This window comes from Anopheles stephensi, unplaced genomic scaffold, assembly GCF_013141755.1.
Source record: "Anopheles stephensi strain Indian unplaced genomic scaffold, UCI_ANSTEP_V1.0 ucontig447, whole genome shotgun sequence".
NCBI classification, from domain to species: Eukaryota; Metazoa; Arthropoda; class Insecta; order Diptera; family Culicidae; genus Anopheles; species Anopheles stephensi.
The window spans coordinates 56,967-68,647 of record NW_023405399.1 but is presented as its reverse complement, the minus strand read 5'-3'; the positions used below and the strand labels follow the sequence as shown (position 1 = coordinate 68,647).

The 11,681-nt window shown below is 42.6% G+C and overlaps 2 protein-coding genes across 9 annotated transcripts in view; both read left to right on the top strand.

The window, feature by feature from the left end:
- Positions 1-6,742, top strand: part of LOC118517059 (UDP-glucosyltransferase 2-like) — a 45,380-nt gene extending 38,638 nt beyond the window's left edge. For all 8 annotated transcript variants that reach the window (XM_036062915.1, XM_036062911.1, XM_036062912.1 and 5 more), the window contains 4 exons: positions 3,009-3,305; positions 4,785-5,449; positions 5,529-5,651; positions 5,751-6,742. In XM_036062915.1, coding sequence (XP_035918808.1) covers positions 3,009-3,305; positions 4,785-5,449; positions 5,529-5,651; positions 5,751-5,877 — 1,212 coding nt within the window. In that variant the 3' untranslated portion in view covers positions 5,878-6,742. The remainder of the gene's footprint in view (positions 1-3,008; positions 3,306-4,784; positions 5,450-5,528; positions 5,652-5,750) is intronic.
- A 2,758-nt stretch (positions 6,743-9,500) lies between these two features.
- LOC118517054 (cysteine-rich venom protein 6-like) lies at positions 9,501-10,162 on the top strand. Its single transcript, XM_036062902.1, has 2 exons — positions 9,501-9,651; positions 9,722-10,162. Exons 1-2 carry the CDS (start codon positions 9,570-9,572, stop codon positions 9,931-9,933), a joined length of 294 nt encoding a protein of 97 aa, XP_035918795.1. The 5' UTR covers positions 9,501-9,569; the 3' UTR covers positions 9,934-10,162.
- The last annotated feature ends 1,519 nt before the right edge of the window (positions 10,163-11,681 follow it).

Genomic DNA, 11,681 nt, shown 5'->3' with positions numbered 1-11,681 from the left:
GAATTGTTGATTAATTCCCCTTCAAAGTCACTAAAATTCAAAGTAGACTGGATTTTCCTTTATCTGTGAACTACACAACGGTTTGGCCGTAAGTGTCTTCATTGTAAGGGATCGCTCTTGAACAAAACTGGGGCATAATTCGAACAGTTTTATTTTATTTATTTTATTCATTTTAAAAAATAAATCAAAAAAGCCTCTAAGTGCTTTTCACCAACATCGTTTTTTGTTCAGTAGCTTGTAAATCACTCGAGTTTTTTTGCTTTCATTCCCTGTATCCTGTTTTATTCATATGGTTTTTGTTTACTTACCATAATCTGCGAAGTAAAATACACACTACACGTTGCTCGATAAAGTTTTCGATTAATTTATTGGCCCTCTTTTTTCGATCTATTATACTATTTTATTTTTTCTCTTTATCTTTTTCTTCTCTATGTCTGGCAGTAATGAGTTACTGCCTAGCGTATGAAATTTTATACACAAAATACTCCGTTTTTGAAAAGTTTTTTTCTCTAAAACTAACGTGATAATTGAACAGTGTAATTTTGAGTCAGTGTTGTGTCATCAGCAAGTTTTTTTTTCGTTTTGTGTCGTCAACAAGTACATAAAGCTTGGAATAAATAAATACGAAAAAATGAACTGCGAATTTTTTTATGTTTAACCATTCTGAAATAAATACCCCAAATTTCTGATGAAACGTTTGTAGATGACTTTTAAATTATAAATGAATTACAACTTCAAAATATTTTGACACTTAGACGTAGAAATTTCATTCGAAGCTATAACATTAAATATTCCCATAAGATGCTCCAACTATCCTATACTTCGAAGGAGCTCTTTTATATAAAATTTATTAGTCAGTATTTCGGAGCATAATTCTTAACGATCAACATTCATCGTTTTTAAGTAAGATTCGATCTGGCTTTTCAGACATTATTGTGGTGCCGCGTGCAAAAGCATGGACATATCTATCATTGTGTTTCATAGGCTCTGTTCAGCCAATTTTTTGCTATAGACGTCTAAGTCACATAAATCCAGCAAGTGGTGCTGGAAGCAGATCAATCCTAAACAATCAAAGTTTCTGGATGCAAAGTTTGATGAAATAAATTATTTCGTTAAAATCGAATCTGGCCAGAATCAACCAGATTCTGGTTCACATTCCAGTGCCGCACCCAGTGACACCGTTGCTGGATTAATAATTTCTTCTTCTTTTTCCTTTCCTGGATGGGATGTCAACCCTTGCCCTGCCGTGTGAAGAGGTCCCGGGTTAATAATAGTAACACAAATATGATAATTTAGTATGACAACTTTTTTTCGATTTATTTTAAAGAAAGGAACCTTCCGATTCTGTTTAATAAATAATTCGTTGTTTTTGATACAGATCTCGAGCAGCAAAGAAGTTCAAACAAAACTTATGCATTTCCCTCTGTTTTAGTGCCTCCAAGATCTACTACTAGCGCAAATAGCTATTCAAATAGAAAACAACATTTTCTTTTCTTTATTTTTCCTTGTAAATCTGTAATCGAAAAACGTGATTGAAAAATTGGCCACACGTGAGCTACAAATTCTGTAAACTATTGAGACAGTTTTGAGATAGAAAGTGACATTGCGAGGATACCAAATCGGAGAGCAACATGTAATTCGTGAAACCTTCAGCCATGGCTGACGGACACACTTTCAACTGAAGTTCGGCGTAAACAAGGGCATTAGCTGATAAGAGCACCACCAGCAGTAGCAGCAGCAATTTCTAACTGTGCACTGTATGAAATATCCTCCAAAATCCAGATATTTGCACATGGCCACAAACAGTCAACAGTGTTGCAAAGTGTCGATAAATCGTTCTGGCGCCATTCGATGTAGTACATACCACCAGCAGCTGCTGCACTGCACCTGCTTAACGCCAAGTGAATTATTGTGGGGTGTTTTGGCTGTGGTGTCAACAAACATTAGACCGAGAGAAAGAGAGAGAGAGAGAGAGAGAGAGAGAGAGAGGAGAAAGAGAGCTTAAAGCCATATGTTACAACAGTTCTAGTACAGTGCAGTATATTGCAGTATTACAGGCACATCTATGTAGCTTGAAGCATCCCCAACAGCTGAAGCTGGAGCTTAATTATACATTTTATATAGAAATAGTTTATTCATCTTGAGAGATATAACTTTGTCTTTAATCTTCTCATTCTATACATCCTATATTGAACTTCTAGGAAATTAACGGTCTAAATTGTAAATATTTTACTCTCCTGTTATGTTCCTCTTCTTCGCTGATAAAATCATGACACCCAAACAAGGCCACCCCAGCAAAACCCACAATCGTGTGGAGAGGTTGAACGATGCTGCCACTAGTGCGGGAATATCTGAAATTTTAATAAGAACACACACGAACACACATTCTTCATCCATGCCTTCCGGGACCGGGACCAGGATTTCGCATAGCATGGGATGAGGTCGAACGCAACACACACCATCCCCATCATCATCCTCATCGCACAAGTATCATCGTTAAGTGGATGCCAAAGTAGAACCCGAACATTCTTTTGGACACGCTGGCGAAAAGTTAAAACCTAGCCTAGGGATTCTAGTGCTTCTGACGCTGTGTGTGATGAAGGGATGAGATCGAGTCTTTGGGCTCGAGTGACCAGCTTCGAGTTCCCTGCCACGTGTGCACCAAATTCGTACCGAATGCGATTCTCGCACTTTAGAAACATTGTTTCATAATCCTCGTTAGTAGACGGTGCAGGATACTTCTTCGTTAAGCAAAGGTTCATGTTCGCTTGTCCTGGTGTCTCATCTCCCCCTTAGTTACACCGGTCGCGGTTCATTATTTCGGCTCACACCGGCCACTCTGTGTGTGGATGAATATCGTGTTTGATTTAGCCGAAACGATTGACGTCAGGCTTTTTTTTTCGTTTTTCTGTCTCGATGGTTGTCCTGCTGTCCAGTTACGTAAAGAAGCAATCGACAAGTTGGAAAAACTCTCATCTCACTTTCTTCGCTGGTTCTCTTCGGTGTAGGTGTGCGATGCAACGCTGGAAGACAAGGAAACGATGGACCTGTTGGGGCGCAAGTTTGACCTAATGATCCTGGACGGAGCATTCCCGGAATGTGCGCTCGGGCTGGTCTATCGGCTCGGCGTACCGTTCATGTACATCAACACGGTTGGCTTCTACACCGGGTCGATGTCTTGGGCAGGAAATCCGGTACCGTACTCGACCACACCCGTCTTCTACCGGCCGGCTACGGATGACATGGACTTCTTCGAGCGGTTGTCCAACACATTCCACACGCTGATTGCCGATGCCGTGTACACGGTAAGTATGACCATTTATCCTCAAAGTTGCTCAATAGTTCGCCGAGAAAGTTGAACGTCTTAATTTAATTACTTCACTTTTTTTTGGACACAACTTAGGACATCCTCCGTAAAAAATTTTAGTTAATGCCTGTTGTAACTCGTCCCTAAAATTGATATCCAATTCATCAATTTAACATCATTTAATGATTGAGCCTCACAAAACCCATTCCATTCCCGATCTAAGTCGACCGCGGACGCGAACTTTTGAGCTAGGAGCATAGTTGAGCGCCCGTTACCTTAAAAACCGGGCATCAGGTTACACAGGTCAGTCGTCAGATAATTACTTCACTAATTATGCCAGATCGACACGATTGGTGCGTTAATGGATCAGCTTTCATCCTCCGGTCTCGTTAATGCTTCCTCCACAATAGCCCGTGAACCCGGGTCCAGCGAAACTTTACACCCAACCCAATCCCAGTCTCAGGTTAAATAATAACGTTCTATTAATAAGCAATCCGCGGGCATCCGCTAGCATACCGTCAAAGGTGATCATCATCATGAATATCTGAATTATTAACCCCCACGCCGGAAAAAGCGCGCTCAACCCGGCTCGTCTAAATGAGAAGGATTAGGACGCACTAATGAGCGTTGCGGTATGTGGTCTAGTTTATTAGATTGATACTTTTCGCCACATTGATAGAATTATTGGTTTTGCTGGGGACGTTTGATGTCAACTGTGGATGAAAATATTACGCGCACATAGCGGTGTGGAAATTCCTAGAACAACGTTTGCGCTAGTCGACCGAGGACGAACCAGAGCAAATGGTTTGACGTTCGTTCGTAAGCCCAGCATCGATGGCTGTTTGCTGACGCTTTACAGCATCGCCCTTGGATGTGCGTGTTTGGAAAGGTGTGTAGACCGTAACTAGCGTAAATCTACAACACAGGAGCCCCACCAGTCTGGGGGGGACATCCTAATGTGCACGCACACATCTCGGAGGCACACTTCAGTGACACACGTCTCGCATAAGTAGCTGGCTAGTCTTGGTCTAGTTTTGGAGCTGGCGGGCACAAAACATCTTTCGTGTGCAATTACCATGTTCGTCATCCCTGCAGCTAGCTATCAGCGTCACAACTTGCATACCCGGTAACCCTGACACCTTGCCAGCTAAATGTCGCCGCCAACGCTGAACGGCCCGTCCCGACTTGCTATCTTGACCAGTTCGTGACGCACGGGTCAAGGATAAGAAAATCGGCCAACTATCAGCTCCGAGTGCCGGTTGTGTTTATAATCAGCGCTTGTGGTGTGCACAGCTTTGCATTAGAAGTTCGTTCGCCCATCCCGTGAACTCATCGCCGAGACGATGTGCGAAAATACAGCGAATCAATTTCGCAACAGCTTTTCACGAAATCTATTGAACCGGAGCAAACAAACCCAGCTTTCCGGGAAGTAACACAATATTAAACAATTATCGTTTTTTCCATCTCTTCCTACCAGCCCTCGATGCTTTACCTCCAGCACATGGTACGCCGCCATCTTGGTTCCGATGTGCCAAACATCTGGAGCCTTGGGCGTAACGTAAGCTTCATACTGCAGAACGGACAGGCAAGCGTTACCTATCCCCGGCCGCTACTGCCGAACGTTGCCGAAATTGCTTGCATCCACTGCAAACCGGCCTCAGCACTGCCGAAAGATTTGGAAGACTTTATTGCCGGTGCGGGCGAGTCGGGTTTCATCTACGTCTCGATGGGTTCCTCCGTAAAGGCAGCCAACATGCCGGACCATCTGCGCAAACTGCTCGTCCAAACGTTCGCTCGCCTACCGTACCGAGTGCTCTGGAAGTACGAAGCAAGCCCAGCCCTGCTTACCGATCTGCCGGCGAATGTGCGAATCGCACGCTGGTTGCCCCAGCAGGACATCCTTGGACATCGGAAGTTGCGTGCGTTCGTTACGCACGGCGGATTGCTCAGTATGTTCGAGACGGTGTACCACGGTGTGCCGATCGTCACGATGCCCGTGTTCTGTGACCATGACGCGAATGCAGCGAAAGCCGTCACCGACGGGTACGCGCTCCGGCTCGAGCTTGCAACGATAACGAGCGACAAGTTGATACGCGCCATCCACAAGGTTATCCACGATCCGCGGTACCGGCGGGAAGCGAAGTAAGTGGTTTTGCTAATGAAAGCATTGCTCAAGAGTTGATTCTATCCTGCTCGTTCTTAACCCCCGGCTGTTTTTCAGACGACGACAGATTCTGCTGAAAGACCAAAGATCTACCCCACTCGAGACGGCCATCTACTGGACGGAGTACGTGATACGTCACAACGGTGCCTACCATTTGCAGTCACCGGCCCGTAATCTAAAGTAAGGCTTCCAAAAAACATAATCCTCTCGTCTAACGATGTTTGCGGTGTTGAAAAACGATTAATCCTTCCTTTTTTTTCTCTTGCACGCTTCTTCTAGCTTCCTGCAGTACTACTGTCTGGATCAGATGCTGTTCTTCGCTGCCGTCGTCTACCTAATGCGAACGTTGACCCGGCTCTATCTGAACCCTCGGATAGTTCAACTGGGCAAGGAAAAGCTCCACTGAACGGGGCAGACAGCAGCTCCAAGAAGCAAACTAACTTATTACTAGACATCGTACACTGGGCTGCGAGAGCGCAGACGGGCAGCGGACGAGTAAACAAAAAAAACTCAATGCAATTTTAAATCAACGATGGTGATGGTGAAATCAAGACGATTGTTTCAGCAACATGTGTGCAATATTTGGAAGGGAAGAGATCCCCAAAAATGGATATGCTATGCTCTCGAATTAATAAATGTGATATGTTTATTTATGTTTTGCTAGAGCAACCGAACTTTTCACCAAAGCTCTACCAAGAGCCTGGGGATAGTGAAACAATAGGCACGCTTAGAATCGTTAACGGTGTGGTGCAAGAAGCAATCAATAGCGAAAAAGGGACACCCCAAAAAGCAATCCAACTGTGAATACAGTTTAGTTGTGATAGAGATTGGTACGAGAAATGGACCTTGCATCGGCGCATCAGAACACGTAATGTTAATAGTATTTTATTGCGATTTATTATCGAACGCAACGTTTTCGGAACAGTGTAACAGCTGTTAGAATCTGTATTTATTGGTATGGGTACACACTTAGGCCACACTAAAGGGGAACCAAGTGTTTCGTTGAACAGTAAAACCTAAATCTGGTGTTATGAAACAATCGAAAAAAAGCGGGGGGAAAAAGTGTGTTTTTAAGATAGTTAACGGGAGGGTTTATGTGTTTTTGTCTTCTTTGTTAGTTTTTTTGTTCTTCTCCTACAAAACGCGCAACAAAACAATCACTTTGTAAATTGAACCTACCAACCTTCCTTTGTAAATACACAGTGCTTGTAACTACAATGACGAGACTATTGCTTTAATAAATTATTGTGACGCAAGAACGGCAAGAAACAGAGCTGAATGTTTTATTAATTGTTTTCCTTTTTTATGCTATTTTGTGGTTTAATTTCAATTAAACAATAGTAATTTAAATTATTTGCATCTTGACCGTTTCTTCCCTGCTTAACCGAAATCGTGGAGCCGAAATGTTATTGTACGATTTCATACATTGTATTGCATACCTGCTAGGCGCATATGATTAAACATTTGCTATAATATTAATGAGGCTCCATTTCAATGCGGTTTTACACTTGTTTTGAGTAATTTAACGAAAACTGAAATATTTCCTTTTCTGGAAACGATTGTATCTGTGTGTATATGTAAACATCGTGTGACAAATGAAAAATGCTACAAACTGTGCGATCAGTTTGCATTTACACAGGTGAAGTAGCTTAGCTCGTACAACACTGACGATCGTCTTTTAAACCACCAAACAAAACATATAAGCTCAAGGGAAAATCTTATCACTTCGAGGTCATTCAGTGACAAAACAGTGCCATTTTGCAACAATGCAGCTATCACTTCTAGTGTGTTTCATAGCGATCGTAGGATTCGCGTCAGTCCACACTCAACAAACAGGATGTGTTCCAGGTAATCAAAGGAAGCTGATTGGTAGTTTTGTGGTATTAATTTGGTGCTGTGCTTGTGCTTATGTGCTTTGTAGAAGTCTGTCCAAGGAACGAGCAATATCTATGCTGTGGATCATGCCTCTAGCGTACATGTGCCCTCGAGGATGCTATCGCGGTTGTTACTGCAAGAAGGGCTTCGTGAGGAAGAACGCACCCAATGGTCTATGCGTTCAACAGAAGTATTGTCCCCAACCTATCCCAACGCAACCGCCGAGCAAAAAGTAGTCCTTTTTTATGAAATTTTTCATTCATAAACTCAATAAAAATATGTGAAATTGAGAATCATGAAGAAATTTTATTGGCTTTTGAGTGTAGTTAAACATTGACCCTTTTGAAATTTGATCACTTGAGGACACCACTACCGAGGCCTGTCGATGTCCCTTAATGACCACTGGCGTACGTTGGAACTAGCCATCAGCACCACGGCCGAGCGGACGATTGGCCACATGGCACGAAACCAGAGGAAGGAATGGTTTGATGATGAGAGCAGCCGAGCACTATCCGAGAAGAACGCAGCGCGTGCCAGAATACTCCAGCGCGAGACCCGGCAGAACGTGGAAAGCTACAAACGACTGAGAAGGCAGCAGACATGGCTCTTTCAGGACAAGCAGCGCAGCACCGAGGAGTCAGATGAGCAGCTGATAGAGTGGCTATCTCAGTCGGGAAAAACTCGCTAGATATTCTGCCGGACGAGTGAGAGGTGATCGACAAGTGGAAGTGCTACTTCAACGGACAACGGGGAAGATGCAGGAGAGAAACGTACCAGGCGCAGAAAGCAGGGGAGAGCAGCACTACAACAGTTAGCATCACAATGACGGATTGCCCCTTAGATGAAGTCATCAGTGCCATCAGACAGCTGAAAACTCCCAAGTCGGCTATCAGCGATGGTGACTGATGGAAGGAATGTTCATGATGCGATCCCAGAGAGGTTTGCCGTGATCATGCATCGGCTGCTTGTCAGGATATACGACCAGGAAGAACTACCGGACTAGTGGAAGCTGGGTGTGGTTCACCAAGTGTAAAAAAGGGGCGACATGCTGGACTGTGCTAACTTCCGAGCCATCACAGTCCTGAATGCTTCCTACAAGATCCTGTTCCGCTTACTCTTCTGCAGACTTGCACTCCTTGCTACAGATTTCGTCGGAAGCTACCAAGCTGGGTTTTGTTGGAGGGAAATCCATGACCGACCAAATCTTCGGCAGATCCTCCAGAAGTGCCGGGAGCACCAGATCCCCACGCCTTCAAGGCATCGACTTCACTTTGGATTGAGGATCAATGCGACGAAGACAAAGTACCTGCTATTAGTTAACGACGACGATCTTAAGGTAGTAGAGGAGTTATGCTACCTTGGCACGATTTTAATTTCGGATAATTGCTTAAATAGCGAAACTCATTCGAATCTTGCCTACTACATGCTCCACGGACTCCTGAGATCCAGAAGACTTCTACAATGCACGAAATGCGCCATATATCGCACACTCTGACGGCAGGTAGTCCTCTACGGGGCGAGACGACTTCTACGGGCGGAGGACACCAATGCACTCAGCATCATCAAGCGGTGGATAGCTTCGGCCGTGTGTGCGGGCAGGGCGTGTGGAGAAGGAGAATGAAGCACGAGCTAGCTGCGCTGTTTGGCGAAGCGGACATCACGACGGTTGCCTTAGCCGGAAGGATCCGCTGGTTAGGGCACGTGATGCCAGGATGCCGGACTCATGCCCCACACAGGAAGGTGCTTGCCAGCGACCCGTTCGGCATGAGGCGTAGAGGAGCACAGAGCTGGAGTCAGACCTGACAGAGAGATCGGATGCAGCCTGGGTGAAGGTGTGTACCGTGGCACAGAAATGTCATTGTACGATTTCAAACATTGGATTGCATACCTGCTAGGCGCATATGATTAAACATTTGCTATAATATTAATGAGGCTCCATTTCAATGCGGTTTTACACTTGTTTTGAGTTATTCAACCAAAACCGAGATGCTTCCTTTTTTGGAAACCGTGTGTCTGTGTGTATGTGTAAACATCGTGTAACAAACAAAACAGGAAAGAAATACTACAGACTGTACGATCTGTTTGCATTTACACAGGTGAAGTAGTTTAGTTCGTATATGACAGACGTTCGTCTTTCAAACCACCAAACAAAACATATAAGCTCAAGGGAAAATCTTATCACTTCGAGGCCATTCAGTGACAAAACAGTACCATTTTGCAACAATGCAGCTATCACTTCTAGTGTGTTTCATAGCGATCGTAGGATTCGCGTCAGTCTACGCTCAACAAACAGGATGTGTTCAAGGTAACCAGCGGTGATTTGGTGGAAGTTTTATGATATTAATTTGGTGTTGTTCTGTGTATGCGCATTGTAGAAGTCTGTCCAAGGAACGAGCGATACCTATGCTGTGGATCGTGCGTCCAGCGAACATGTGCCCTCGAGGATGAAACCACATGCCCGGACGTGTGCTATCGCGGTTGCTACTGCAAGAAGGGTTTCGTGCGGAAGTACGCACCCGATGGTCCATGCATTCGGTTGAATAAGTGTCCCCGAACTATCCCAACGCAACCGCCGAGCAAAAAGTAGTGGCGCTACCCTTTCGGTTTTATTGCCAAACAATCACCTTTTTTGTGGAATTTTTCATCACAGATTGTTTCGCTTCAACGTAATAAAAATATGTGAAATTGGGTATCGTGAAAGAATTTTATTGGTTATGGAGGGTAATTAAATGTTGACCCTTTTGAAATTTGATCACAAATTCTTTGCAGCTTTGGTATCTGGGAAACCAATAAAGCTCAACAATGTTTCATATTTATTTATTTTTAGATTTCATAATGCAAATAGCATTTTTCTGTGCTACGTACAGTGTATCACACGCATATCTGTACACTCTAAAATTGAGTAAAAATTATTTGCAGAAATTTGGCTTTTCTTGTCTCTTGTCGACTAAGCGATTTTGTCTACCAAGAGATCTCTTTGTCCAAGGAATCTCTCAAATCATGCTCTAAGACTTCGTCATCTAAGGGACATTATCTACCAAGAGCACTGTTTGTTCATAGAATTTAGACTACCAAGAGATCTTAACTTCTAAAACAGCTCGCCTTCCTGAAACCTGTGGTATCTTTTGACCTTGAAATAAGTTAGATAATGACAATAGTTTGCACGGTTTACCAAAGTTCCTCCGTTACGCCGGAGGAACAGTGACTGGAAAAAGAATTAGACCACCTTCTTCTTCTTTGGCATTCTAACCTCGAAAAGTCTCAGTCTACCATTTCCTTTACTGCCTTTTTTTCATGATTTTATTTGTAACTTATGCGAAAGCGTTCTGGATGGGATTCAATTCCCAATTCTGCTACTTTATTTTGCAATAATTTAACATATTTACGTATTTACGACATTGACTTTTTTTTTGGGGAACTGTTGCGTATAAGATCCTATCATTAAATGAATAAAAAATTATTCTGAGTTCTTTAACCATACTTATTAAAAGTTCAGAATGGACTGGAAAATGAGACCAAAACACAATACTCAATAAAATCATTCATCAAATTTCATAAATTTTAAAAATATTATTCCTGTCATTTCATTTCAGAAGTTCTTAAAACAGTAGATATCAAGGTCTTCTGTTCCTGTCTACTACTTTAATAAACATATTAGATACTTATGCCATAAGTAAACTTGTAAATAAATTTTACTTCATTCAAAACTTTATTTAAGTTTATTTGAGCACAATATAAAATATAAAGAGAAATAGTATGACAAAAATATAAAAATTATACATCACCGATTGTATACACCAATTGTTCATTTGACTGACGTGAAAATTTTGAACTAAACCAAAAGTTTCTATGCGTTCATGTTTGCGTTTGGAGCACTGTCAAATCAATTCAAGGAAATAGTTCATAAACATCGACATAACCCTCCGATTGCACTATACCATGGGTCTACCTCCCATCAAAAGGGTTGTTTTCCCATGAGAAATTATGATACAATAAAGTATTGATGACCGCAACCCTGGTAACTGATCAATATATTAAATATAACTAAGCAATAACTCGATACCAGGGGGATGGATGCCGATCTCTTACCGGGTTGTACGAGGTTAAAATGGAATGTCATGAGGTAAGAAATAGAATAGGGTTCTAAAGGGGATCTTGGATAGTAGTACGTCAACATCAATGCAATCAAGAAGTTAAGTACTGATAAAGGAAGGCTGCTATGAAAGGAGATAAAGGAAGTGCTGCAAATGAATAAATTTATAAATGAACTTTAAGAAATGGATTTTAGAGGATAAGGATTACCTCGAGAAACGAACTTAAATTACTGATCAATAA

Coding starts and splice junctions, on each gene's coding strand:
- LOC118517054 (XM_036062902.1), top strand. CDS start 9,570: ATGCAGCTATCACTTCTAGTGTGTTTCATAGCGATCGTAGGATTCGCG. Junction 9,652..9,721: donor ACAAACAGGATGTGTTCAAG/GTAACCAGCGGT, acceptor TGCGCATTGTAG/AAGTCTGTCCAAGGAACGAG.